At 50.5% G+C, this 24309-nt stretch overlaps 2 protein-coding genes and 1 non-coding gene across 3 annotated transcripts in view; 1 reads left to right on the top strand and 2 right to left on the bottom strand.

Annotated features, from left to right (window-relative positions):
• Positions 1-2528: 2528 nt before the first annotated feature.
• Positions 2529-9611, bottom strand: DMAC2L (distal membrane arm assembly component 2 like). Its single transcript, XM_060261157.1, has 5 exons — positions 9519-9611; positions 7898-8071; positions 6614-6822; positions 5094-5265; positions 2529-2707 (listed from the first exon to the last, which is right to left on the bottom strand). The coding sequence occupies exons 2-5, from the start codon at positions 8002-8004 to the stop codon at positions 2593-2595; spliced, it is 603 nt and encodes a 200-aa protein (XP_060117140.1). The 5' UTR covers positions 8005-8071; positions 9519-9611; the 3' UTR covers positions 2529-2592.
• The window catches only part of L2HGDH (L-2-hydroxyglutarate dehydrogenase), a 40278-nt gene continuing 25572 nt past the window's right edge, over positions 9604-24309 (top strand). The window contains exons 1-4 of the mRNA XM_060261400.1: positions 9604-9682; positions 13575-13745; positions 17896-18047; positions 20166-20297. Coding sequence (XP_060117383.1) covers positions 9604-9682; positions 13575-13745; positions 17896-18047; positions 20166-20297 — 534 coding nt within the window. The remainder of the gene's footprint in view (positions 9683-13574; positions 13746-17895; positions 18048-20165; positions 20298-24309) is intronic.
• TRNAV-GAC (transfer RNA valine (anticodon GAC)) lies at positions 15340-15406 on the bottom strand. Its single transcript has one exon. It is a non-coding gene; the product is annotated as a tRNA-Val (tRNA).

The following is a 24309-nucleotide window of genomic DNA, read 5'->3' on the forward strand; positions in this document are numbered from 1 at the left end:
TGGGAGAACCGGGATTCCCCACTCCTCCACTTACACCTGCTGGAATGGCCTTGGGTCAGCCATAGCACTCTTATCTGGGAGAACCGGGTTTGATTCCCCACTCCTCCACTTGCAGCTGGTGGAATGGCCTTGGGTCAGCCATAGCTCTCTTATCTGGGAGAACCGGGTTTGATTCTCCACTCCTCCACTTGCAGCTGCTGGAATGGCCTTGGGTCAGCCAGAGCTCTCTTATCTGGGAGAACCGGGTTTGATTCCCCACTCCACTTGCAGCTGCTGGAATGGCCTTGGGTCAGCCAGAGCTCTCTTATCTGGGAGAGCCGGGTTTGATTCCCCACTCCTCCACTTGCACCTGCTAGCATGGCCTTGGGTCAGCCATAGCTCTGGCAAAGGTTGTCCTTGAAAGGGCAGCTTCTGGGAGAGCCCCTCAGCCCCACCCGCCTCACAGAGTGTCTCTTGTGGGGGAGGAAGGTAAAGGAGATTGTGAACAGCTCTGAGACTCTGAGTGGAGGGCAGAATATAAATCCAATGTCGTCGTCTTCTTTTGGTGTAGTGGTGAAGTGTGCGGACTCTTGTCTGGGAGAACCGGGTTTGATTCCCCACTCCTCCACTTGCAGCTGGTGGAATGGCCTTGGGTCAGCCATAGCTCTCTTATCTGGGAGAACCGGGTTTGATTCTCCACTCCTCCACTTGCAGCTGGTGGAATGGCCTTGGGTCAGCCATAGCTCTCTTATCTGGGAGAACCGGGTTTGATTCTCCACTCCTCCACTTGCAGCTGCTGGAATGGCCTTGGGTCAGCCAGAGCTCTCTTATCTGGGAGAACCGGGTTTGATTCCCCACTCCACTTGCAGCTGCTGGAATGGCCTTGGGTCAGCCAGAGCTCTCTTATCTGGGAGAGCCGGGTTTGATTCCCCACTCCTCCACTTGCACCTGCTAGCATGGCCTTGGGTCAGCCATAGCTCTGGCAAAGGTTGTCCTTGAAAGGGCAGCTTCTGGGAGAGCCCCTCAGCCCCACCCGCCTCACAGAGTGTCTGTTGTGGGGGAGGAAGGTAAAGGAGATTGTGAACAGCTCTGAGACTCTGAGTGGAGGGCAGAATATAAATCCAATGTCGTCGTCTTCTTTTGGTGTAGTGGTGAAGTGTGCGGACTCTTGTCTGGGAGAACCGGGTTTGATTCCCCACTCCTCCACTTGCACTTACTGGAATGGCCTTGGGTCAGCCACAGCTCTGGCAGAGGTTGTCCTCGAAAGGGCAGCTTCTGGGAGAGCCCTCTCAGCCCTACCCGCCTCACAGGGTGTCTGTTGTGGGGGAGGAAGGGAAAGGAGATTGTGAGCCGCTCTAAGACTCTGTCCTTGAAAGGGCAGCTGCTGTGAGAGCCCTCTCCAGCCCCACCCACCTCACAGAGGGTCTGTTGTGGGGGAGGAAGGGAAAGGAGACTGTGAGCTGCTCTAAGACTCTGTCCTTGAAAGGGCAGCTGCTGTGAGAGCCCTCTCCAGCCCCACCCACCTCACAGGGTGTCTGTTGTGGGGAAGGAAGGGAAAGGAGATTGTGAGCCGCTCTGAGACTCTGTCCTTGAAAGGGCAGCTGCTGTGAGAGCCCTCTCCAGCCCCACCCACCTCACAGGGTGTCTGTTGTGGGGGAGGAAGGTAAAGGAGATTGTGAGCCGCTCTAAGACTCTGTCCTTGAAAAGGCAGCTGCTGTGAGAGCCCTCTCCAGCCCCACCCACCTCACAGGGGGTCTGTTGTGGGGGAGGAAGGTAAAGGAGATTGTGAGCCGCTCTAAGACTCTGTCCTTGAAAAGGCAGCTGCTGTGAGAGCCCTCTCCAGCCCCACCCACCTCACAGGGGGTCTGTTGTGGGGGAGGAAGGTAAAGGAGATTGTGAGCCGCTCTAAGACTCTGTCCTTGAAAAGGCAGCTGCTGTGAGAGCCCTCTCCAGCCCCACCCACCTCACAGAGGGTCTGTTGTGGGGGAGGAAGGGAAAGGAGACTGTGAGCTGCTCTAAGACTCTGTCCTTGAAAGGGCAGCTGCTGTGAGAGCCCTCTCCAGCCCCACCCACCTCACAGGGTGTCTGTTGTGGGGAAGGAAGGGAAAGGAGATTGTGAGCCGCTCTGAGACTCTGTCCTTGAAAGGGCAGCTGCTGTGAGAGCCCTCTCCAGCCCCACCCAGCTCACAGGGGGTCTGTTGTGGGGGAGGAAGGTAAAGGAGATTGTGAGCCGCTCTAAGACTCTTCGGAGTGGAGGGCGGGATATAAATCCAATATCTTCTTCTTCACCGGACAAGGTGGGAAGGAGGAGGTGGAACGCTCAGAAGGGTTCAGGAGCTGTGCTCCTGCTGAACGCGAGGCCTGCTGGTATCTCTTTTCCTTAGCAGCTGGACTCAGCAGCATAACTCACAGAGCTCTAACATTACTCAAATATCACTGCAGATGATGTTGGTTCTTGCCGCTGGAGCAAAGCGAGCCATTCCAGACTCTTCTTTGGGAGCATCAGCATCTCCAAATGTGGAAGGACCGGAACTTAGTCTCGGGGCAAACACGATGCAAGGAAGATTTATTATTTTTAAAATAATACAATGAAGCAAAACGGGGCACGATCGCTTATTCCAATTCTAATTCCACCACCAAGGATGGCAACGATTTCCTAAGGATCTCTGCGGTGGTTTCCTTCTGTGTGATCCCAGGTAGGTCGCTCAGGAACAAATACTCCAGATTGCTGTACGGAATTAAAGGAGAAGATAAAAAGAATCGTGCACACTTTGTATCCTGCCTTTCTGCCGTTACAAGAGCCACCTAGGCAGATAACCATTTAAAACATACATGGTAAAATGGCATTTTTAAACCATTAAAATCAGGCCCCCCACAACGTCACTAAAGCAATTTTAAAAGCGTTTTAAACATTTAGGGTGTGCCAAGCAAAGTCTTTGCACACTGGCAGATGATGGCAACTGAAGGGCACAGACAAATCTGGGAGAGTTCCAGAGCTTTGGTGCCATGACCGAGAAGGCCCTGCCTAATCTCAGAATTCAGAGTCCCCAAAAGCGGGGCCTCTGAAGAGGACTCTGATGACCAGGCAAATTCCTAAGGGAGTAGCAGGTCCTTCAGGTATGTTGGTCCTGAGGCAAAGAGGGTTTTCTGAAGGTCACGAGCAGCATCTTGAGTTGTGTCTGGAAACAAACCGGGAGCCAGTCTAGTTGGGAATGATACAGCCTCTACGACCTGCCCCAGTCCACCTCCTGGCTGCTGGGTATTTCCTTCCCACACAAAGATTTTCCAAGAGAATATTCGCATGTGCTCTCTAAAAATGGTAGTCCCCTGTGCAAGCACCAGTCGTTTCCGACTCTGGGGTGACGTTGCTTTCACCACGTTTTCACAGCAGACTTTTGACGGGGTGGTTTGCCCTTGCCTTTCCCAGTCATCTACGCTTTCCCCCCAGCAAGCTGAGGACTCATTTGACCGACCTCGGAAGGATGGAAAGCTGAGTCAACCTCGAGCCGGCTACCTGAACCCAGCTTCTGCCGGGATCGAACTCAGGTCATGAGCAGAGAGTTTGGACTGCAGTACTGCAGCTTGACCACTCTGTGCCTAGAACAGGGGTGTCAAACTCATTTGTTATGAAGGTCGGATCTGACATAAATTAGACTTCGTTGGGCCTCACGTGGTGGCCAACGAGTGCTTTATAGAGTTGATATCTCTGCTACCAAATCTTAAATAGGAACGCACATGACCCGGCCTGACAAAGCAGAAGAAGAAAAAGATAGAAGATATTGGATTTATATCCCGCCCTGCACTCCAAAGAGTCTCAGAGCGGCTCACAATCTCCTTTCCCTTCCTCCCCCACAACAGACACCCTGTGAGGTAGATGAAGATATTGGATTTATATCCCGCCCTCCACTCCAAAGAGTCTCAGAGCGGTTCACAATCTCCTTTCCCTTCCTCCCCCACAACAGACACCCTGTGAGGTGGGTGGGGCTGGAGAGGGCTCTCCCAGCAGCAGCCCTTCCAAGGACAGAGTCTCAGAGCGGCCTACAATCTCCTTTCCCTTCCTCCCCCACAACAGACCCCCTGTGAGGTGGGTGGGGCTGAGAGAGCTCTCATAGCAGCTACCCTTTCAAGGACAGAGTCTCAGAGTTGCCCACAATCTCCTTTCCCTTCCTCCCCCACAACAGACACCCTGTGAGGTAGATGAAGATATTGGATTTATATCCCGCCCTCCACTCCGAAGAGTCTCAGAGCGGCTCACAATCTCCTTTCCCTTCCTCCCCCACAACAGACACCCTGTGAGGTAGATGAAGATATTGGATTTATATCCCGCCCTCCACTCCGAAGAGTCTCAGGGCAGCTCACAATCTCCTTTCCCTTCCTCCCCCACAACAGACACCCTGTGAGGTGGGTGGGGCTGAGAGAGCTCTCCCAGAAGCTGCCCTTTCAAGGACAATCTCAGAGTGGCCTACAATCTTCTTTACCTTCCTCCCCCACAACAGACACCCTGTGAGGTGGGTGGGGCTGGAGAGGGCTCTCACAGCAGCTCCCTTTTCAAGGACAGAGTCTCAGTGCGGCTCAGAGTCTCCTTTCCCTTCCTCCCCCACAACAGACGCCCTGTGAGGTAGATGAAGATATTGGATTTATATCCCGCCCTCCACTCCGAAGAGTCTCAGACCGGCTCACAATCTCCTTTCCCTTCCTCCCCCACAACAGACACCCTGTGATGTGGGTGGGGCTGGAGAGGGCTCTCCCAGCAGCTGCCCTTTCAAGGACAACTCCTACCAGAGCTATGGCTGACCCAAGGCCATTCCGGCAGCTGCAAGTGGAGGAGTGGGGAATCAAACCTGGCTCTCCCAGATAAGAGTCCGCACACTTAACCACTACACCAAACTGGCTCTCCAAAGTCTTATTTATGTCAGAACTGGCCCACAGAACAAATGAGTTTGACACCCCTGCTGTACATGGATGTTCTCTTTAGTCCCCAGGGCTAGCAGCCGCTCTGAATCTGTCTAGTCCCCCATTGTAAAACTGGATACGTCGTCTACATTTGGCACTGGGGTCAGGAAACACAGGCGTAATAACGCTGTGCGTGTAGCGCGTGGCTTGGCGGTGCATACCTGAGCTTGTGCAGCGCAGTAACGCCTTGGTCGGTGATGTTCCCGCAGGAAACGATCCACAGACGCAGCAGGCTCCTCTGTAAGTTCTGGATCTCGCTGAGCCGCTGCAAGCACCCATCCAGGAGGTACGCGCACTTGCAAAACTTGATCTCTTCAACATGCTCCAGGCCTTCTGCAAACGGGGCAGAAATATCTGCTTTCAAGGGGGCTTCGTACACACCCGCCTGCCTGGAAAGCTACAGTTTGCCACTCGTGCACTGACTGACAGGAAGGCTCACAATCTCCTTTCCCTTCCTCCCCCACAACAGACACCCTGTGAGGTGGGTGGGGCTGGAGAGGGCTCTCACAGCAGCTGCCCTTTCAAGGACAACCTCTGCCAGAGCTGTGGCTGACCCAAGGCCATTCCAGCAGGTGCAAGCGGAGGAGTGGGGAATCAAACCCGGTTCTCCCAGATAAGAGTCCGCACACTTCACCACTACACCAAACTGGCTCTCCCTGCTGTTCAGTGCTTTGGGGTCAGGAAGCAATTTTTTTTCCAGGCCAGTTTGGCCGGGGGTCATGGAGGGTTGTGGGGGGGTTTTTGACACCTTCTGGGCATGGAGCAGGGGTCACCGGGGGGTGGGTGGGGGGGTGGGAGCTATTTCTGAATTCTGTACACTGTGCAGGGGGTTGCACTAGAACAGGGGTGACCAACAGTAGCTCTCCAGATGTGTTTTTTGCCTACAACTCCCATCAACCCCAGCCATTGGCCATGCTGGTTGGGGCTGATGGGAGTTGTAGGCAAAAAAAAAAACATCTGGAGAGCTACTGTTGGCCACCCCTGGACTAGAAGATGACCCTGGAGGTCCCTTCCACCTCTATGATTCTACATAGAATCCTAGAGTTGGAAGGGACCTCCAGGAACATCCAGTCCAACCCCCTGCACAATACAAGAAACTCACAAACACCTCCCCCTAAATTCACAGGATTTTCATTGCTGTCAGATGGCCATCCAGCCTCTGTTTAAAAACCTCCAAAGAAGGAGAACCTACCACCTCCCGAGGAGGAAGCCTGTTCCACTGAGGAATCGTTCTAACGGTCAGGAAGTTCTTCCTCACGTGGAGGCGGAAACTCTTGTGAGTTAGGGACCGGACGGTGGCTCAGTGGTAGAGCATCTGCTTGGGAAGCAGAAGGTCCCAGGTTCAATCCATGGCATCTCCAAAAAGGGTCCAGGCAAGCAGGCATGAAAATCTTCAGCTTGAGACCCTGGAGAGCCGCTGCCAGTCTGAGAAGACAATACTGACTTTGATGGACCAAGGGTCTGATTCAGTATAAGGCAGCTTCATACGTTCATATCTTGATTTCAACGCATTGGTTCTGGTCCTACCTTCTGGGGCCACAGAAAACAATTCCACCCCATCCTCTATAAGACAGCCCTTCAAGTTCTTGAAGATAGTGTTCCTGTCACCTCTCAGCCGCCTCCGAGAGAGCAGGAAACAGCAGCTTATGCAAAACACTCAAGTCAAGATTCCGCTACTTACCCAGGTAATCAAATCCTATATGCATGATGCAAGATTCCGTGGCGTCAATGGCTTGTATCTTGTATCTGCCCAGTGCCCCTGTAGGGAGCTGGTTGTAGTCTTGCTGCCATTTATCAAGGCCCTGGTAACGGACGTGCGCTCCACAACGCAGGAGCCATTCAGAGGCTGCTCTGTCTGGGCCGACGGCCTGGATCCGTTCATGGTCCACCCTGTCAACAAGGAGGCCCAAGCAGTTAAGTCCTCTTGAAGAAGAAGATATTGGATTTATATCCCGCCCTCCACTCTGAAGAGTCTCAGAGCGGCTCACAATCTCCTTTCCCTTCCTCCCCCACAACAGACACCTGTGAGGTAGAAGAAGATATTGGATTTATATCCCACCCTCCACTCAAAAGAGTCTCAGAGCGGCTCACAATCTCCTTTACCTTCCCCCCCCCCCACAACAGACACCCTGTGAGGTAGAAGAAGATATTGGATTTATATCCCGCCCTCCAGTCCAAAGAGTCTCAGAGCGGCTCACAATCTCCTTTCCCTTCCTCCCCCACAACAGACACCCTGTGAGGTAGAAGAAAAGATTGGATTTATATCCCGTCCTCCACTCCAAAGAGTCTCAGACCGGCTCACAATCTCCTTTACCTTCCCCCCCCCCCCCACAACAGACACCCTGTGAGGTAGATGAAGATATTGGATTTATATCCCGCCCTCCACTCCGAAGAGTCTCAGAGTGGCTCACAATCTCCTTTCCCTTCCTCCCCCACAACAGACACCCTGTGAGGTGGGTGGGGCTGGACAGGGCTCTCCTAGCAGCTACCCTTTCAAGAACAAAGTCTCAGAGCGGCTTGCAATCTCCTGCATCTTCTACCCCCACAACAGACGGGTAGGGCTGGAGAGGGCTCTCACAGCAGCTGCCCTTTCAAGGACAACCTTTGCCAGAGCTATGGCTGACCCAAGGCCATGCTAGCAGCTGCATGTGGAGGAGTGGGGAATCAAACCCAGTTCTCCCAGATAAGAGTCTGCACACTTAACCACTACACCAAACTGGCTCTCTTTACCGACCGAACCCCCTCTCCCCAACCAAAGAAAGCAGGAATAAGAAATCTTACAAAACTGTAAGGAATCCCCAAAGAAGAAACTCTGATGGAATGGCAATTCTTGGGAAGGGGGCGGGAGTGGAGGGGTGAGGAGGAGAGTCCTGACAGTTAACCTAATGGGAACTAGTTCAAATTGGTAATGCGTGTGTCCCTAGCATCCTTTGTGAAAGTATTTATATTTCTTCCTGTCCCTTACTTGTTAAAAACAGCGTTCAGCCATGCCCAGAGTTGCCTGGAAGTATCGCAAGAGGGCAGCTTCTGAACTCTGCACGCCCGGCGTGCCAAATGTTCCAACAGCATCATAGAGCTACTGAACCAGGCGCAGTTTACAGCTGTGGAGACTCAGTGGCCTGCTTCTTCATCCCCGCTTCTGCAAAAGGAATCGGACAGATCAGTTACTGTCAGGTTCTATCCTGTCCCCCTTCAGTCAACTCTTTTCTGAACTGCCACGCAACAAAACCTCCCAGCGTTGGTTATTCCACTGTCAGCCAGGGTGCTTCACACCTGTTGTGTAACGACAACCCTGCAAGGCAGGCCAAGGCCGCTGTCCTGAGTGGGGGGGGGGGGAAGCAGAGAGAATCGTGGCTTCTTCCCGGGAGGCCCCTCTGGGGCCCACGAAGTCTGGTTTTGCCCACCATAGCAGCCTAGGAGGATCGGGGCCCCCTACTTGGGGTTCACTTAGGGTTGTCAGGTCCAATTGGAGAAATATCTGGGGACTGGTGGGGTGGAGCCAGGAGCAAGGGTGTGACAAGCATCATAGAACTCCAAAGGGAGTTCTGGCCGTCACATTGAAAGGGGCCGCATGCCTTTTAAATGCCTTCCCTCCATTGGAAATAATGAAGGATAGGGGCACCTTCTTTTGGGGTTTCCAAGTCGGATTCAAGAAATCTCTGGGGTCTTTGGGGGTGGAGCCAGGAGAAATGGGGGTGGAGCCAGGGTGTGACAAGCAGTACTGAACTCCAAAGGGAGTTCTGGCCGTCACATTTAAAGGGACTGCGCACCTTTTAAATGCCTTCCCTCCATTGGAAATAATGAAGGATTGGGGCACCTTCTTTTGGGGTTTCCAAGTCCAATTCAAGAAATCTCTGGGGACTTTGGGGGTGGAGCCAGGGTGTGACAAGCAGCACTGAACTTCAAAGGGAGTTCTGGCCGTCACATTTAAAGGGACTGCGCACCTTTTAAATGCCTTCCCTCCATTGGAAATAATGAAGGATAGGGGCACCTTCTTTTGGAGTTGCCAAGTCCAATTCAAGAAATCTTTGGGGAACTTTGGGGGTGGAGCCAGGAGCAAAGGGGTGACAAGCAGTACTGAACTCCAAAGGGAGTTCTGGCCGTCACCTTGAAAGGGACTGCACACCTTTTAAATACCTTCCCTGCATTGGAAATAATGAAGGATTGGGGCACCTTCTTTTGGAGTTGCCAAGTCCAATTCAAGAAATCTCTGGGGACTTTGGGGGCGGAGCCAGGAGCAAAGTTGTGACGAGCACAATTGAACTCCAAAGGGACTGCCCAAATAATGAAGGCTAGGGGCACCTTCTTTGGGGGCTCATGGAATTGGACCCCCTGGTCCAACCCTTTTGAAACTTGGCGGCTATTTTGGGGAGAGGCACCGGATGTTATGCTGAAAATCTGGTGCTTCTACCTCAAAAAACAGGGCCCCCCCCCAGCCCCGAGTAACCATGCATCGATTCTGCATCACCCCCTGTGGGAATGAGTGCCCCCCCCCCACATTCCCCTCCTCCCCCCCTATCCGCCCCCGCCTGGGGCTTGGCAACCCTGGGCCGCTGCCCTGCCCGAGGGAAAGGACGAGGCCTCACCTCCGCCTGCGAGCCCCGCCGCCCTGAGGCCCCGCCCGGGCCCGGGAGGAGGAGGAGCCGCGGGCCGGCGGTGGCGCAGCTCGACATGGGGCCGCTCTTGGCGCGGGACGGCGGCGGGGCCCTCACGAGGCGCCTCAGCAGCAGCAGCAGCAGCAGCAGCGCCAGTCGGAGGTGAGGGGAGCGGAGGGGAGCCGCCGCAACGTCCCCTCAGCGGGCCGAAGGACGGAGGGAAGGGAAGGGCGGCCTGCTGCAGGCTCCTCCTCGGGCGGTGCGGCCTTCCCGAGGCCCGCCAGGCAGGCAGGCAGAAGTCCAACGGGGGCGGGGCGCCTGGGCCTTCGAGAACCCCCCCCCCCCCCGCCGAGCCTGCTGGTTTTATTTGCTGCACACCTTTTGTGAGCCGCCTTACAGGGCTCCAGGCGGCTTACGGTGTAAAGAAGAGGCGCAGAAAGAGGTGGCGTAAAAATACATTTCAAAAAATTGAATATCACAACTGAGGACTGCTTTGCCCACAGGAAATATTATTATTGTTGGTGGTGGTGATGGTGTTTTGTTGTTGTTGGAATTATTATTATTATTATTATTATTATTATTATTATTATTATTATTATTATTATTATTATTCCTGTGGACAAAGCAGTTTTTAGTTGTGATATTCAGTTTTTTGAAATGTATTTTTATGCCACCTCTTTCCATGCCTCTTCTTTACACCATAAGCCACCAGGAGCCCTGTATATTATTATTATTATTATTATTATTAGACTATTATTGTTGTTGTTTTGTTGTTGTAGTAGTAATAATAATAATAATAATTCCTGTGGACAAAGCAGTCCTCAGTTGTGATATTCAATTATTTGAAATGTATTCTTACACCATCTCTTTTCGTGCCTCTTCTTTACACCGTAAGCCACCTGGAGCCCTGTATTATTATTATTATTATTATTATTATTATTATTATTATTATTATTATTATTATTATTATTATTATTATTATTATTATTATTATTATTATTATTATTGGAATAATAATAAATAATAATAATTGGGATTATTATGGGAATAATAATAATAATTAACAACAATAATTATTAGTAATAGTACTAATATTTTATTTATATCCTGCCCTCCCCACCACAGCAGGCTCAGGGCGGCTCACAAAATATGGCATAAATACAAGGTTACAATCATAAACCATTATATCATGCAATATACAATTCATAATATTTGCTACCACATTAAAAACATTTTAATTAAAACCATCAATTAATTAAAGTCTAACATTCTCAGGTGCTGTGGTCTAGATGTTCTCTTGTAATTTATGATGACCGTCTATAGTAGGCTAGGATCCACCTGCAGAGAAGGCCGGCTGAAAGAGAATAGTCTTTCGGGCCCTACGGAATTGAACAAGACTCCGCAGGGCCCGCACCTATAAATAAATAATAATTTATAACAATTATATTAATGATCAAAGATTTCAGGTTTTCACGGCTGGTAACATCATTAGGGTTTGTAGAATCTTTCGGGCTCAAGTGCCGTGTTCTACTGGAGAAAGTTTTCCTTCCAGACGTTTCGTTCTCAGCTGCTGAGGATGTTCTCCGCAGCTGAGAACGAAACGTCTGGAAGGAAAACTTTCTCCAGTGGAACACGGCACTTGATCCCGAAAGATTCTACAAACCCTAATAATTATATTAATTATTTATATTAATTTTATTTATTAATATCAATTTATATTTATATTAATTTATATTATAACAACAACAAAACAACAGCAACAACAATAATAATCACCTTATCGCAGCCAATGGCAGGCTCTAGGCGATGTACAAGAAATACACATAAAATCAATCAAACCAGTTAATCATGGAGCTTATGGAGGCTTGTGAGCAAAAGGTTCTCCTTTGTGAAGGACAGGCATTCAAGTTGTGAGCTACTGCATCAGCTAGCCTGCTCTGGGGCTATTTTCCCTCAGCTAAGAAAATATGTGTGAGCTGGAGGCCAACAAGCTGAGCTAGCTCACATTAACTCACCTGAGAGGGAAGGCTGGTTGCAACCTGTCCCAGTGGCAGGTGGTTGCCAACTCTAGGTTGGGAAATTCCTGGAGATTTGGGGAGGATACGGTTTGAGGAGGGGGGGGGGGACTTCAACAGGGTATAATCCCATGGAGTCCACTCTCCAAAGCCGTCACCTTCAGGAGGACCGATCCCGGTTGCCTGGAGATCCTACCTCTATAATCCCAGATCTCCAGCCCCCACCTGGAGGCTGGCAACCCTATCAGAGCCATGAGCAGCTGCTGTTTGCAGCCAGCTGTGCAACGTGGGCTATTTGCTGGTAGGAAGAGCTGCACCTGTTGAATGTCAGCTTGTCACACCGTTGGTGTGACTGGGCAGAGTCCGTGGAGCGCACAAGTGTCTCCCTCAGTCCAGCCACGCACCTCCATAAAAGTTTTATGTAACACTTTTAGGGTTCAAAGGACTATGTTATTTGTTCACCCCACCCCTTAACAGCAGCCCTCTAAAGTGGGCTGGGACTCATACCCTCAGATCTCACCCCATAAGATCATAGCAGGGCTGAGATTCGAACTGGGAACTCTTAGGCCGCAGCCACCTCACCCCCAAGTCCTTTGAATGTGTGCAATTCAGGTATCGAGCACTGAACATGTGAGATGAATGATGAGAAGGTAAAATGGATGGGACTACTTCAGACTGCGCATGGTTAAATGCCTCCTTCTGTTTAAAAAGCTCTGCATTCTAGAAAACTAGCATTGCAGGGAGAAAGATTCTGCCCCCCCCTCCCCCTGCTTTGCCTTCTTTCTGGATGCAGAGACTTTACAATGCAGGGGGATTTCCCATGAGCAGGCATGCACCTGCAATTGGAAATGGTGCAGTCCATTCTACCACCATGGGACTCTGGTTCCTCATTGCGCTGAACTTGTGAACCTCGGCCCTCAAGTTCAAAAACTGCTCTCATGAAACCTGTAGTTTACGAAACTGCCTTGTAGAAAGTCATTACGTTGGTCCATCTAGCTCAGTGTTGTTGATTGACTGGAGCTGGCTTTCCAAGGTCCCTGGTGGAAGAAGTCAGAATTTTAAGTGGGGCTGGTGAGCAGCACCTCAAAATGGCTCTCACAAGAGGTGGAGCCAGACCTCCAATGACTGCCTTTGGAGGAGGAGCCAAACAGAATACCTCCTTCCTCATACCACCTGGGAAGAGGGAGTTCCTGAAGGAGGAATGGAACTACACTCTAAGGAAAGCTGAGTTGCTTACCAGTCCTCCTCAACCTCGGGAGGAAAACCCTTTCATTTGAATGAGGGGAAACAAGGCCTGCTTTACAGTGGCCCCACCAACTTTCTGAAAGCTCAGCAGGCACCAAGGGAAGTTCAGGCAGGCTCCAGGGTGCCCAGGGGCACTGTGTTGGGGAAAACCTGACCTAGAGAATTTCTGTGTCTTGAGCACTAAACCAAAGCCCTGCCTCAGTCTCTAGTTAGCCTAGCACCGGTTGTGTGATTGAGAGAGCCTGGAAAAACAAGCTCTGCAATGGAGAAAATGGAGGCTTTGCTCTGTAGCTCCTGTGTGATTGAGCAAGCCTTGCAAAGCAAGCTGTTACGTAGAAGGAAGCAGATGACAGCCAGTTGCTCGAGGGCCTGATAGGAGCCTTCCGGGGGCCTAATTGTCCCCCGGGCCGCATGGTGCACATTAACGCACCAAAATGCAGTTGGTACCACCCAAAGATGATCATTCAGGAGAAATTTTGGATTCATCAGGCTGGATAACGATTTGAAACAGGGAAGTCAGATGTATGGCCTTTGGAATTTTGTGGGTTTGGGGTATCTCCCCCTTTGCCCAGAATACACCTTAAGGGATAATAGTTTTATCAGTGTGACGATAGATTTTTGGCTTTCATTTTATTCTTTAATTATTTGCATTTTTATTTTCAAGTCTCTCCATGTGTACCCTTATTTATTCCTTGAGTAGAACTTGTATAAATAATACATAAATAATAACAGGAGAGTGTAAATAATTCAGACCTTTTGAATCGCCAGTTGCTGAAATAAGCCCTAGATAAAAGGCGGAGCGCATGGCTTGGGAACGTTCTTTTCAAACACTTTTTCCGTAGCACCTTGGACGTAGCTGTGATTGGCGGTGGAATTGTGGGGCTGGCGTCGGCCCGGGAGCTGATTCTGAGGCACCCCTCCCTCGTTTTCGGAGTCCTGGAAAAGGAGGAGGAATTGGGTATGAAACTGTATCTGTTTCCATGTCTGAATTAACTCGGATCACACCAAACCATGGTTTGTATAGGCCAGGGGTGGCCAAACTTGTTTAATGTAAGAGCCACATAGAGTAAATGCCAGGTGTTTGAGAGCCGCAAGACATGAACATCAGATGTTTGACTGACTTCGAAATCATGCCATACCATGGTTGGCAAACACACCATCCTCTGCTCTAACCTTTCACTGCCACAGGAGGCGGTAGCAGCTACGAGCATAGACAGCTTCAAGAGGCGATTGGATCAACGGAGGTCCATCAGTGGCTATTAGCCACGGCGTATTGTTGGAACTCTCTGTCTGGGGCTGTGATGCTTTGTATTCTTGGTGCCGAGGTGGCAACAGTGGGAGGGCTTCTAGTGTCCTGGACCTCCTAATGGCACCTGGGTTCTTGGGCCACCGTGTGACAAAGTGTTGGACTAGATGGGCCATTGGTCTGAGAGCCAGTTTGGTGTAGTGGTTGAGTGTGCGGACTCTAATCCGAGAGAACCAGGTTTGATTCTCCACTCTACTTTCAGCTGCTGGAATGGCCTTGGGTCAGCCTTAGGAGTTGTGGGGCTGGCATCGGCCCGGGAGCTGATTCTGAGGCACCCCTCCCTCGTTTTCGGAGTCCTGGAAAAGGAGGAGGAATTGGGTATAATTCTGTTGGTCTGAGAGCCAGTTTGGTGTAGTGGTTGAGTGTGCGGACTCTTATCCAAGAGAACCAGGTTTGATTCTCCACTCCTCTACTTTCAGCTGCTGGAATGGCCTTGGGTCAGCCTTAGGAGTTGTGGGGCTGGCATCGGCCCGGGAGCTGATTCTGAGGCACCCCTCCCTCGTTTTCGGAGTCCTGGAAAAGGAGGAGGAATTGGGTATAATTCTGTTGGTCTGAGAGCCAGTTTGGTGTAGTGGTTGAGTGTGCGGACTCTTATCCAAGAGAACCAGGTTTGATTCTCCACTCCTCTACTTTCAGCTGCTGGAATGGCCTTGGGTCAGCCTTAGGAGTTGTCTTTGAAAGGGCAGCTTCTGTGAGACCTCTCTCAGCCCCACCTGCCTCACAGGGTGTCTGTTGTGTGTATGTGTGCGGGGGGGGGGGAGGTAAAGTAGATTGTGACCACTCTGAGATTCAGAATATAGGGCGGGATATAAATTCAGTATCTTCTTCTCCTATGTTCTTTCTCTGCTCTATTTATTTATTTAAAGCATTATTGGACACCTTTCAGTCTTGAACATAAACATATGAAGCTGCCTTATATTGAACCAGACCCTCGGTCCATCAAGGTCAGTATTGTCTACTCAGACTGGCAGCGGCTCTCTAGGGTCCCCAGCTGAGGTTTTTCACACCTGCTTGCCTGGACCCTTTTTAGTTGGAGATGCTGGATTGAACCTGGGACCTTCTGCTTACCAGGCAGATGCTCTACCACTGAATCACCTTCTCTCCCCTTTTTTCATCCTTGAAGCTGCCGTCTACTGAATCAGACCCAGGGTCTATCAAAGTCAGTCTTGTCTACTCAGACTGGCAGCGGCTCTCCAGGGTCTCAAGCGGAGGTTTTCCACACCTATTTGCCTGGACCCCTTTTAGTTGGAGATGCCGGGGATCGAACCTGGGATCTCCTGCTTGTCAAGCAGATGCTCTACCACTGAGCCACCGTCCCTCCCCTATTCATATTATTTTATGGGAACTCAAGGCAGTTTACAATATAAATAGTAAAATACATACAAACCACTAGTTACAATCAGTAATTTAAAACTGTTGGTAGGCAGAAGAACTCATCAACTAACCAAATGGTGTTAAAGCTGTCTTCAGCTGCCCCCTAAAGATCAAAAGTGAGAGCAGCAGGTGCACATCCCTGGGAAGGCTGGTCCATAATCATAGGGGCTGCCACTGAAAAGGCCCTCTTGTAAATACCCGATGAGAAGAAGAATTGCAGATTTATACCCTGCCCTTCTCTCTGAATCAGAGACTCAGAGCGGCTTACAATCTCCTATATTTTCTCTTCCCACAACAGTCATCCTGTGAGGTGGGTGGGGCTGAGAGGGCTCTCACAGAAGCTGCCCTTTCAAGGACAACTCCCGTGAGAGCTATGGCTGACCCAAGGCCATTCCAGCAGGTGCAAGTGAAGGAGTGGGGAATCAAACCCGGTTCTCCCAGATAAGAGAGCTATGGCTGACCCAAGGCCATTCCAGCAGGTGCAAGTGAAGGAGTGGGGAATCAAACCCGGTTCTCCCAGATAAGAGAGCTATGGCTGACCCAAGGCCATTCCAGCAGGTGCAAGTGGAGGAGTGGGGAATCAAACCCAGTTCTCCCAGATAAGAGTCCGCACACTTAACCACTACACCAAACTGGCTCTCAATTTGCAGTCAACGGGACAGTCAAGAGGGCCTCCCTGTGTGCTCTTCGTTTCTGGCTGGTTGTACCTGGTTCCCTTTTCCTGCCTTCATGTCCAGCCTTTACCATCTGGCTGTGTGAATGGCATTGGAAAGAGCACATTAGTGGCTCACTAGACATGTAGACATGGATGTAGATGACTAGGGAAGGCAATGGCAAACCACCCTGTTTAAAAGTCTGCCGTGAAAATGTGATGCGACGTCACCCCAGAGTTGAAAACGACTGGTGCTTGCACAGGGGACTACTTTTACCTTTTTAGACATGGTGTATTCTTTCATATGAATCTCCATCTTCAGTCCAAAGTTATACTGCAACTCACAAGGAAAGGCAGGGTATAAATCTTTTAATAATCGATAAGTAAATAATACAATCCAGACATGGGTTCTCATCAACAGCCAGGCCGTTAAAGCAGAACAAGTAATTTGTCTGAGTACCAAAAGAACAAAGTTGAGCCTAAGCTTCTTACTGTGTCTGCAGCAGTCAGACCCAGGGCAGTGTAGTGATTGGTGGGTAAGGACAGATTGGGGGGGAGGGGAGATTGGGTTCGAATCTGTGCACTGCTGGGGAGCTTGCAAGGTAACCCTGGGGCAGTCACATGCTTTGTTTACAAGATTATGCATGGGATAGAGAAGGTAGAGAAAGAAGTTCTTTTCTCCCTTTCTCACAATACAAGAACTCGTGGGCATTCAATGAAATTGCTGAGCAGTTGGGTTAGAATGGATAAATGGAAGTGTTTCTTCACCCAAAGGGTGATTAACACGTGGAATTCACTGCCACAGGAGGTGGTGGCAGCTACAAGCGTAGCCAGCTTCAAGAGGTGAATGGAGAAGCATATGGAGCAGAGGTCCATCAGCGGCTATTAGCCACAGCATATTGTTGGAACTCTCTGTGTGGGCCAGTGATGCTCTATATTCTTGGTGCTTTGGGGGGACACAGTGGGAGGGCTTCTAGTGCCCTGGCCCCGCTGGTGGACCTCCTGATGGCATCTGGATTTTGTTGGCCACTGTGTGACACAGAATGTTGGACTGGATGGGCCATTGGCCTGATCCAACATGGCTTCTCTTATGTTCTTATGTCTGGGGCAGGGATGCTCTGTATTCCTGGTGCTTGGGGGGCAGAGTGGGATGGTTTCTAGTATCCTGGCCCCACTGGTGGACCTCCTGATGGCACTTGGTTTCTTTGGCCACTGTATGACAAAGAGTGTTGGACTGGTCTGATCCAACATGGCTTCTCTTATGTTCTTATGTCTGGGGCAGGGATGCTCTATATTCCTGGTGCTTGGGGGGCATAGTGGGATGGTTTCTAGTATCCTGGCCCCACTGGTGGACCTCCTGATGGCACTTGGTTTCTTTGGCCACTGTATGACAAAGAGTGTTGGATTGGTCTGATCCAACATGGCTTCTCTTATGTTCTTATGTCTGGGGCAGAGATGCTCTGTATTCTCGGTCCTTGGGGTGGCACAGTGGGAGGGCTTCTAGTGTCTTGGCCCCACTGGTGGACTTCCTGATGGCACCTGGTTTCCTTGGCCACTGTATGACACAGAGTGTTGGACTGGCCTGATCCAACATGGCTTCTCTGATATTCTTTGTGTCTCTTTCTCTCTCAGCTTACTTCATAGAGTGGTTGAGGGGATAAACTTGGGGAGGAAGAACCATGTTATGTCCCCTGATGATCTCCTTGGAGGAAGGGTGGGGTTAAAACATACGAGCTAGTCTGATGTCTGACTGTTTCAAATGCGTCTCCTGTTTAGCTTGTCATCAAAGCGGACACAACAGCGGGGTCATTCACAGTGGAATTTATTACACACCGGGATCCTTGAAGGCAAAGCTGTGTGTGGAAGGCGCTGCTCTTTGCTACAAATACTGTGACAGCAAGGGAATCCCGTACAAGCAGTGCGGCAAGGTACAGTAGGTGCTTCCCCTTTTGCTTGGAATCCTAGAATCACAGAGTTGGAAGGGACCTCCAGGGTCATCTAGTCCAACCCCCTTCACAATGCAGGAAACCCACAAACCCCTCCCCCTAAATTCATAGGATCTTCTTTGCTGTCAGATGACCATCTAGCCGGTTTGGTGTAGTGGTTAAGTGTGCGGACTCTTTTATCTGGGAGAACCGGGATTGATTCCCCACTCCTCCACTTGCACCTGCTGGAATGGCCTTGGGTCAGCCATAGCTCTGGCAGAGGTTGTCCTTGAAAGGGCAGCTGCTGTGAGAGCCCTCTCCAGCACCACCCACCTCACAGGGTGTCTGTTGTGGGGGAGGAAGGGAAAGGAGATTGTGAGCCGCTCTGAGACTCTGTCCTTGAAAGGGCAGCTGCTGGGAGAGCCTTCTCAGCCCCACCCACCTCACAGGGTGTCTGTTGTGGGGGAGGAAGGGAAAGGAGATTGTGAGCCGCTCTGAGACTCTGTCCTTGAAAGGGCAGCTGCTGGGAGAGCCTTCTCAGCCCCACCCACCTCACAGGGGGTCTGTTGTGGGGGAGGAAGGGAAAGGAGATTGTGAGCCGCTCTGAGACTCTTCGGAGTGGAGGGCGGGATATAAATCCAATATCTTCTTCTTCTCTTTAAAAACCTCCAAGGAAGGAGAGCCCACCACCTCCCAAGGAAGCTTGTTCCACTGAGGAACCCCTCTAACCGTCAGGAAGTTCTTCCTAATGTGGAGCCAGAAACTCTCTCGATTTAATTTCAACCCACTGGTTCTGGTCCTACCTCCTGGGGCCCCAAAAAACAATTCCATCCTCTGTAGGACAGCCCTTCAAGGACTTAATGATGATCATCTTCAAGTACTTTTTAGTTGATGGCTCTTCTGTTATAGTAGATCTAAATGGGATCCCAGCAGGACAAAGAACTTCACACATCAGCTTTTGCACTTCCATACCTTCCACCTTCAGAGATCCCAGCCTCTGAATCCCAGTGCTGAGAGGCTGCATCAGGGGAAAACCTTGGCCGCTGTGTGAGAAGAGGCAGGTCTAGATGGACCCTCACTGGCCTGGTCCAGCAGGGCTTTTCTGATGTTCTTATCACGGGATGGTCTTGGCCTCTGTGCCCTGTGATTGGCCCTCAAGAGGAACTGGTTGGCCACTGTGTGAGACAGGAGGCTGGACTAGATGGACCCTCACTGGTCTGATCCAGCAGGGCTCTGATAGTCTTACCTTGTCTGAACTAGTTTGCTTCTGATGCAGAGCAGGTACATAAGAACATAAGAGAAGCTATGTTGGATTAGGCCAATGGCTTTCCATTCCAAAACTCTGTGTCACACATTGACCAAAAACAAAAAACCCCAAGTGCCATCAGGAGGTTCACAAGTGGGGCTAGAAGCCCTTCCACTTTGCTCTCCCTGAAGCATCAAGAATACAGAGCATCACTGCCTCAGACAGAGAGTTCCAACAATACACTGTAGCTAGTAGCCACTGATGGACCTCTGCTCCATTTGCTTATCCAATCCCCTCTTAAAGCTGGCTATGCTTGTAGCTGCCACCACCTCCTGTGGCAGTGAATTCCACGTGTTAATCACTCTTTGGGTGAAGAAGTACTTCCTTTTATCTGTTCTAACCCAACTGCTCAGCAGTTTCATTGAATGCCCACGAGTTCCTGTATTGCGAGAATCAGCATTGCACTTAAAGCAGTCCTCGTAAGGAGTTACAGATGGAGCTCATGATGAACTGAAGTTTTTGCATGACTATCATGAGGCAGCGTTGCTTGAATATTTCCCTTCTGGAAAATCTACAGAGGCCTCTTTCGGCTTCAGTTCATTTTGCTGCTTCTCGGGAACTCAGGTTGCCAAAGCCCAGAGCCTTTAGCCTCGGTCGAGCCTTTTCAACTACGCCACCCTTAGCTTTCAACTGCCAGCAGAAATGGTGTTCGTGTTGTCCTGTCTTCCTGAACGTTATCATGTGTGCGCTAAAGTTCTAAAAAGCTCTAAAACGTCCTTACTGTGTGGTAAGCCTTGCTTATCTTGTATCTTCTGTAGCTCGTTGTTGTGTCTTGTGCCTTCTGTAGTTTATTGCTTATCTTGTGTCTTCTGTAGCTCATCGTTGCGGTTGAGCATGAAGAAATTTCGAGGCTCAAAGCGTTATACAAGAGAGGGCTACAGAATAACGTCCCGGGGTTGAAACTCATCACTGCCAAAGAGATACAAGCAAAGGAGCCCTACTGCCGGGTAAGCAACGTTCTTACTCTTCTGGGAGACAGAGTTGGTGGGATGTGGTGCTTAAGAGTGTCAGAATGCCGGAATTCAGCAGACCTCAGTTCAGTTCTTACTTTGCCATGGAGGTCTCCGGGCCAGCCAGTCTCTAGCCTCGCCTTCCTCACGAGACAGATTCTCGTGGGCAGCTGTGTTGGTCTGGAGCAGCAGAACTAAGTCGGAGTCCAGTCAGGCGCCTTTAAGGCCAGCCAAGTTTTGTTCTGGGAATGAGCTTTCATGAGCACGTGCGCGCAGATTTAGAGTTATTAGATTTATATCCCGCCCTCCCTGCCGAAGCAAGCTCAGGGCGGCTCACAACAATAGAACAATAAATTACAACAGAGCAATAAATTACAATAAAACGTCAAATCGACAAGCCCAACAATTAAACAGATTGGAACAGTAAAAACAATGTGGTGCTAGTATCCAAGTCATTTTGATTGATTCACACTTCTGAATGTATCTGAAGAAGTGTGCATCCACATATCCCCAGAATAAAGAAGAAGAATTGCAGATTGATACCCTGCCTTTCTCTCTGAATCAGAGACTCAGAGTGGCTTACAGTCTCCTCTGTCTTCTCCCCCCACAACAGACACCCTGTGAGGTAGGTGGGGCTGAGAGGGCTCTCACAGCAGCTGCCCTTTCAAGGACAATCTCTGCCAGAGCTATGGCTGACCCAAGGCCATTCCAGCAGCTGCAAGTGGAGGAGTGGGGAATCAAACCCGTTCTCCCAGATGAGAGAGCTATGGCTGACCCAAGGCCATTCCAGCAGGTGCAAGTGGAGAAGTGGGGAATCCAACCCGGTTCTCCCAGATAAGAGAGCTCTGGCTGACCCAAGGCCATTCCAGCAGCTGCAAGTGGAGGAGTGGGGAATCCAACCCGGTTCTCCCAGATAAGAGAACTATGGCTGACACAAGGCCATTCCAGCAGCTGCAAGTGGAGGAGTGGGGAATCCAACCCGGTTCTCCCAGATAAGAGAGCTCTGGCTGACCCAAGGCCATTCCAGCAGGTGCAAGTGGAGGAGTGGGGAATCCAACCCGGTTCTCCCAGATAAGAGAACTCTGGCTCACCCAAGGCCATTCCAGCAGCTGCAAGTGGAGGAGTGGGGAATCAAACCCGCTTCTCCCAGATAAGAGAGCTCTGGCTGACCCAAGGCCATTCCAGCAGCTGCAAGTGGAGGAGTGGGGAATCCAACCCGGTTCTCCCAGATAAGAGAACTCTGGCTGACCCAAGGCCATTCCAGCAGGTGCAAGTGGAGGAGTGGGGAATCCAACCCGGTTCTCCCAGATAAGAGAACTCTGGCTGACCCAAGGCCATTCCAGCAGCTGCAAGTGGAGGAGTGGGGAATCCAACCCGGTTCTCCCAGATAAGAGAGCTCTGGCTGACCCAAGGCCATTCCAGCAGGTGCAAGTGGAGGAGTGGGGAATCCAACCCGGTTCTCCCAGATAAGAGAGCTCTGGCTGACCCAAGGCCATTCCAGCAGCTGCAAGTGGAGGAGTGGGGAATCAAACCCGCTTCTCCCAGATAAGAGAGCTCTGGCTGACCCAAGGCCATTCCAGCAGCTGCAAGTGGAGGAGTGGGGAATCCAACCCGGTTCTCCCAGATAAGAGAACTCTGGCTGACCCAAGGCCATTCCAGCAGGTGCAAGTGGAGGAGTGGGGAATCCAACCCGGTTCTCCCAGATAAGAGAACTCTGGCTGACCCAAGGCCATTCCAGCAGGTGCAAGTGGAGGAGTGGGGAATCAAACCCGGTTCTCCCAGATAAGAGAGCTCTGGCTGACCCAAGGCCATTCCAGCAGGTGCAAGTGGAGGAGTGGGGAATCCAACCCGGTTCTCCCAGATAAGAGAGCTCTGGCTGACCCAAGGCCATTCCAGCAGGTGCAAGTGGAGGAGGGGGGAATCAAACCCAGTTCTCCCAGATAAGAGAGCTCTGGCTGACCCAAGGCCATTCCAGCAGGTGCAAGTGGAGGAGGGGGGAATCCAACCCGGTTCTCCCAGATAAGAGAGCTCTGGCTGACCCAAGGCCATTCCAGCAGGTGCAAGTGGAGGAGGGGGGAATCCAACCCGGTTCTCCCAGATAAGAGAGCTATGGCTGACCCAAGGCCATTCCAGCAGCTGCAAGTGGAGGAGGGGGGAATCAAACCTGGTTCTCCCAGTTAAGAGAGCTATGGCTGACCCAAGGCCATTCCAGGAGCAGCAAGTGGAGAAGTGGGAATCAAACCTGGTTCTCCCAGATAAGAGAGCTATGGCTGACCCAAGGCCATTCCAGCAGGTGCAAGTGGAGGAGTGGGGAATCAAACCTGGTTCTCCCAGATAAGAGAGCTCTGGCTGACCCAAGGCCATTCCAGCAGCTGCAAGTGGAGGAGGGGGGAATCCAACCCGGTTCTCCCAGATAAGAGAGCTCTGGCTGACCCAAGGCCATTCCAGCAGCTGCAAGTGGAGGAGTGGAGAATCAAACCCAGTTCTCCCAGATAAGAGAGCTATGGCTGACCCAAGGCCATTCCAGCAGGTGCAAGTGGAGGAGTGGGGAATCAAACCTGGTTCTCCCAGATAAGAGAGCTCTGGCTGACCCAAGGCCATTCCAGCAGCTGCAAGTGGAGGAGTGGGGAATCAAACACACTTAACCACACCAAACTGGCCCTCTGTATCTGAAAAAGTGCGCACGCACACAAAAGCTTATGCCCAGAATAAAACTTCGTTAGTCTTTTTTTTTTTTTAAGTATTTTTGTGTATGAGTGTTCTTGCATACCTGGAAGTCATGGTGACTTCTGGCAACCGCTAATGGGGCCAGGATGTTTTTCAGATAAGTGGTTTGTATCACCTGCTTCAGCATCCCAGCCCTGGTATTCCAAGGTGGTCTCTTTCAGCTCTGCTTGGTTTCTGAGATTTGAGATCAAGCTTGCCTGGGCTATCAACAACAACAACAACAAATTTTATTTGTATCCCGCCCTCCCCGCCGGAGCAGGCTCAGGGCGGCTAACAATATGGTTCAGAGGTAAATTATACAAATAAATAAAACTACATTAAACATTATCAGCATTTAATTAAAATCTGGTTAAGCTTTAAAATTAAATTAATTAATTTTTAAAAGTGCTAGTGCTATGTTTACTTTTTCTGATGGCGGTTTCCTTCGCAATTTCCATTTTCATCCAGGTCAGGGCAAAACTTTGCCACTCTTAAAAAGTGCCACTGGACTCAAACATTGTTCTGCTACCTCTCAAGGTTATTGTGAGGATAAAATGGGAAAAGGAAAAAGCAGCAGGAGAGGAATTGTCAAATCAGAGACTCACAGTGACTTACAGTCTCCTATATCTTCTCCCCCCACAACAGACACCCTGTGAGGTGGGTGGGGCTGAGAGGGCTCTCACAGCAGCTGCCCTTTTCAAGGACAATTCCCGTGAGAGCGATGGCTGACCCAAGGCCATTCTAGCAGGTGCAAGTGGAGGAGTCAAACATGTGGCTCAGGGGGCAGATCAGGCCCCCCAGAGGGGTCCTGCCAGGCCCGCAAGCAAATGAAAAGTAGGTTTGTAGTTTACAGATACACACATGAAGAACACCTGAACAGCATACTCAAGATTGCTACGGCGCAGACATTATCTCCAGTTTTTGATGCCATAATTCAGAACAAGTGGTGTCAGTTATCAGGGACTGTTAAATAAACAAAATATTACAAGAGTGCTAATGTTTTAAGTTTTTAAAAAAATCTTTAATTGTGTTTGTCTGTGTCTGCTACCTGGCATTACATTTCATGGCACAGATGGCCCGGCCCAGCCCGACAAGGTCTCATTTATGTCAAATCTGGCCCTCATGACAAATGAGTTCAACACCCTTGCTGTAAAGTCTAAAACGTAGATATGTAATCTATCTGAGTCATCTGGAGTAGCTGAGGAAGTTGCTGGATACTCTGATGTGTTCTAACCTTCCGATGAACCAAATAAAAGAAGGAGATTCTTAGAAGACTATCTAAACAGCAGTGTTCCCTCTAAGC

Source organism: Heteronotia binoei, chromosome 21 (assembly GCF_032191835.1).
Source record: "Heteronotia binoei isolate CCM8104 ecotype False Entrance Well chromosome 21, APGP_CSIRO_Hbin_v1, whole genome shotgun sequence".
Lineage (NCBI taxonomy): Eukaryota > Metazoa > Chordata > Lepidosauria > Squamata > Gekkonidae > Heteronotia > Heteronotia binoei.